Source organism: Phytophthora parasitica (assembly GCF_000247585.1).
Source record: "Phytophthora parasitica INRA-310 unplaced genomic scaffold supercont2.105, whole genome shotgun sequence".
NCBI classification, from domain to species: Eukaryota; Oomycota; class Peronosporomycetes; order Peronosporales; family Peronosporaceae; genus Phytophthora; species Phytophthora nicotianae.
This window is the reverse complement of record NW_008649091.1, coordinates 123595-124139: the sequence shown is the minus strand read 5'-3', so window position 1 is coordinate 124139 and position 545 is coordinate 123595. Positions and strand designations below refer to the sequence as shown.

Below are 545 nucleotides of genomic sequence, written 5' to 3'. Positions count from 1 at the left end.
GGGGAACGAATGGCCGCTGGACCCTCGCGTTACGAATACCAGCGACCTTCGTGCGCTGAAACACCGCGTCGGTTCACTGAACCAATTTGTTCACGCCTCCAACGTTTCTGTTGGCCGCTTGGCGGATGATCTCGAGGAGATGTACCGACGGGTGGACTGGTTTGATACGCCTCAAGCGGTCCAAAATCGGGTTGCTGACCTAGAGTGTCAACTCGCTCAGCTGCAGGGTCAGATGGAGATGTTGCTGCGTCTCCAGCAGCTCGGTTCTCGTCCTGTTGCTCTGCCACTTGCTGTTCCACAGCCTGCTGTGGACTTGCCACCTGCTGTCTCACAGCGTCCTGTCGTGGCCCAGCCACTCGCTGCTGCGCAGCCACTTTCCGGGTCGGCGCCAGCGACTCTACGCTCTCCCGAGCAGGATCAAGACATGGCTTGAGTAAGCCCACGTAAAACACCGGGTGGGTGCGCATCTTCTTTGGAAGATTAAGCGTGTACGCTAGGCCTTCCTGGCCACGACCTTGAACGGTCCAATGAACCTAGGTCTCAAC

General features: G+C 58.2%; 1 protein-coding gene across 1 annotated transcript; it reads right to left on the bottom strand.

The window, feature by feature from the left end:
• Window positions 1-29: 29 nt before the first annotated feature.
• PPTG_19198 (hypothetical protein) lies at window positions 30-467 on the bottom strand (the record flags this gene model as incomplete). The annotated part of the gene is made up of 1 exon (XM_008917551.1): window positions 30-467. The coding sequence occupies one exon, from the start codon at window positions 465-467 to the stop codon at window positions 30-32; it is 438 nt and encodes a 145-aa protein (XP_008915799.1).
• Between the last annotated feature and the right edge of the window lie 78 nt (window positions 468-545).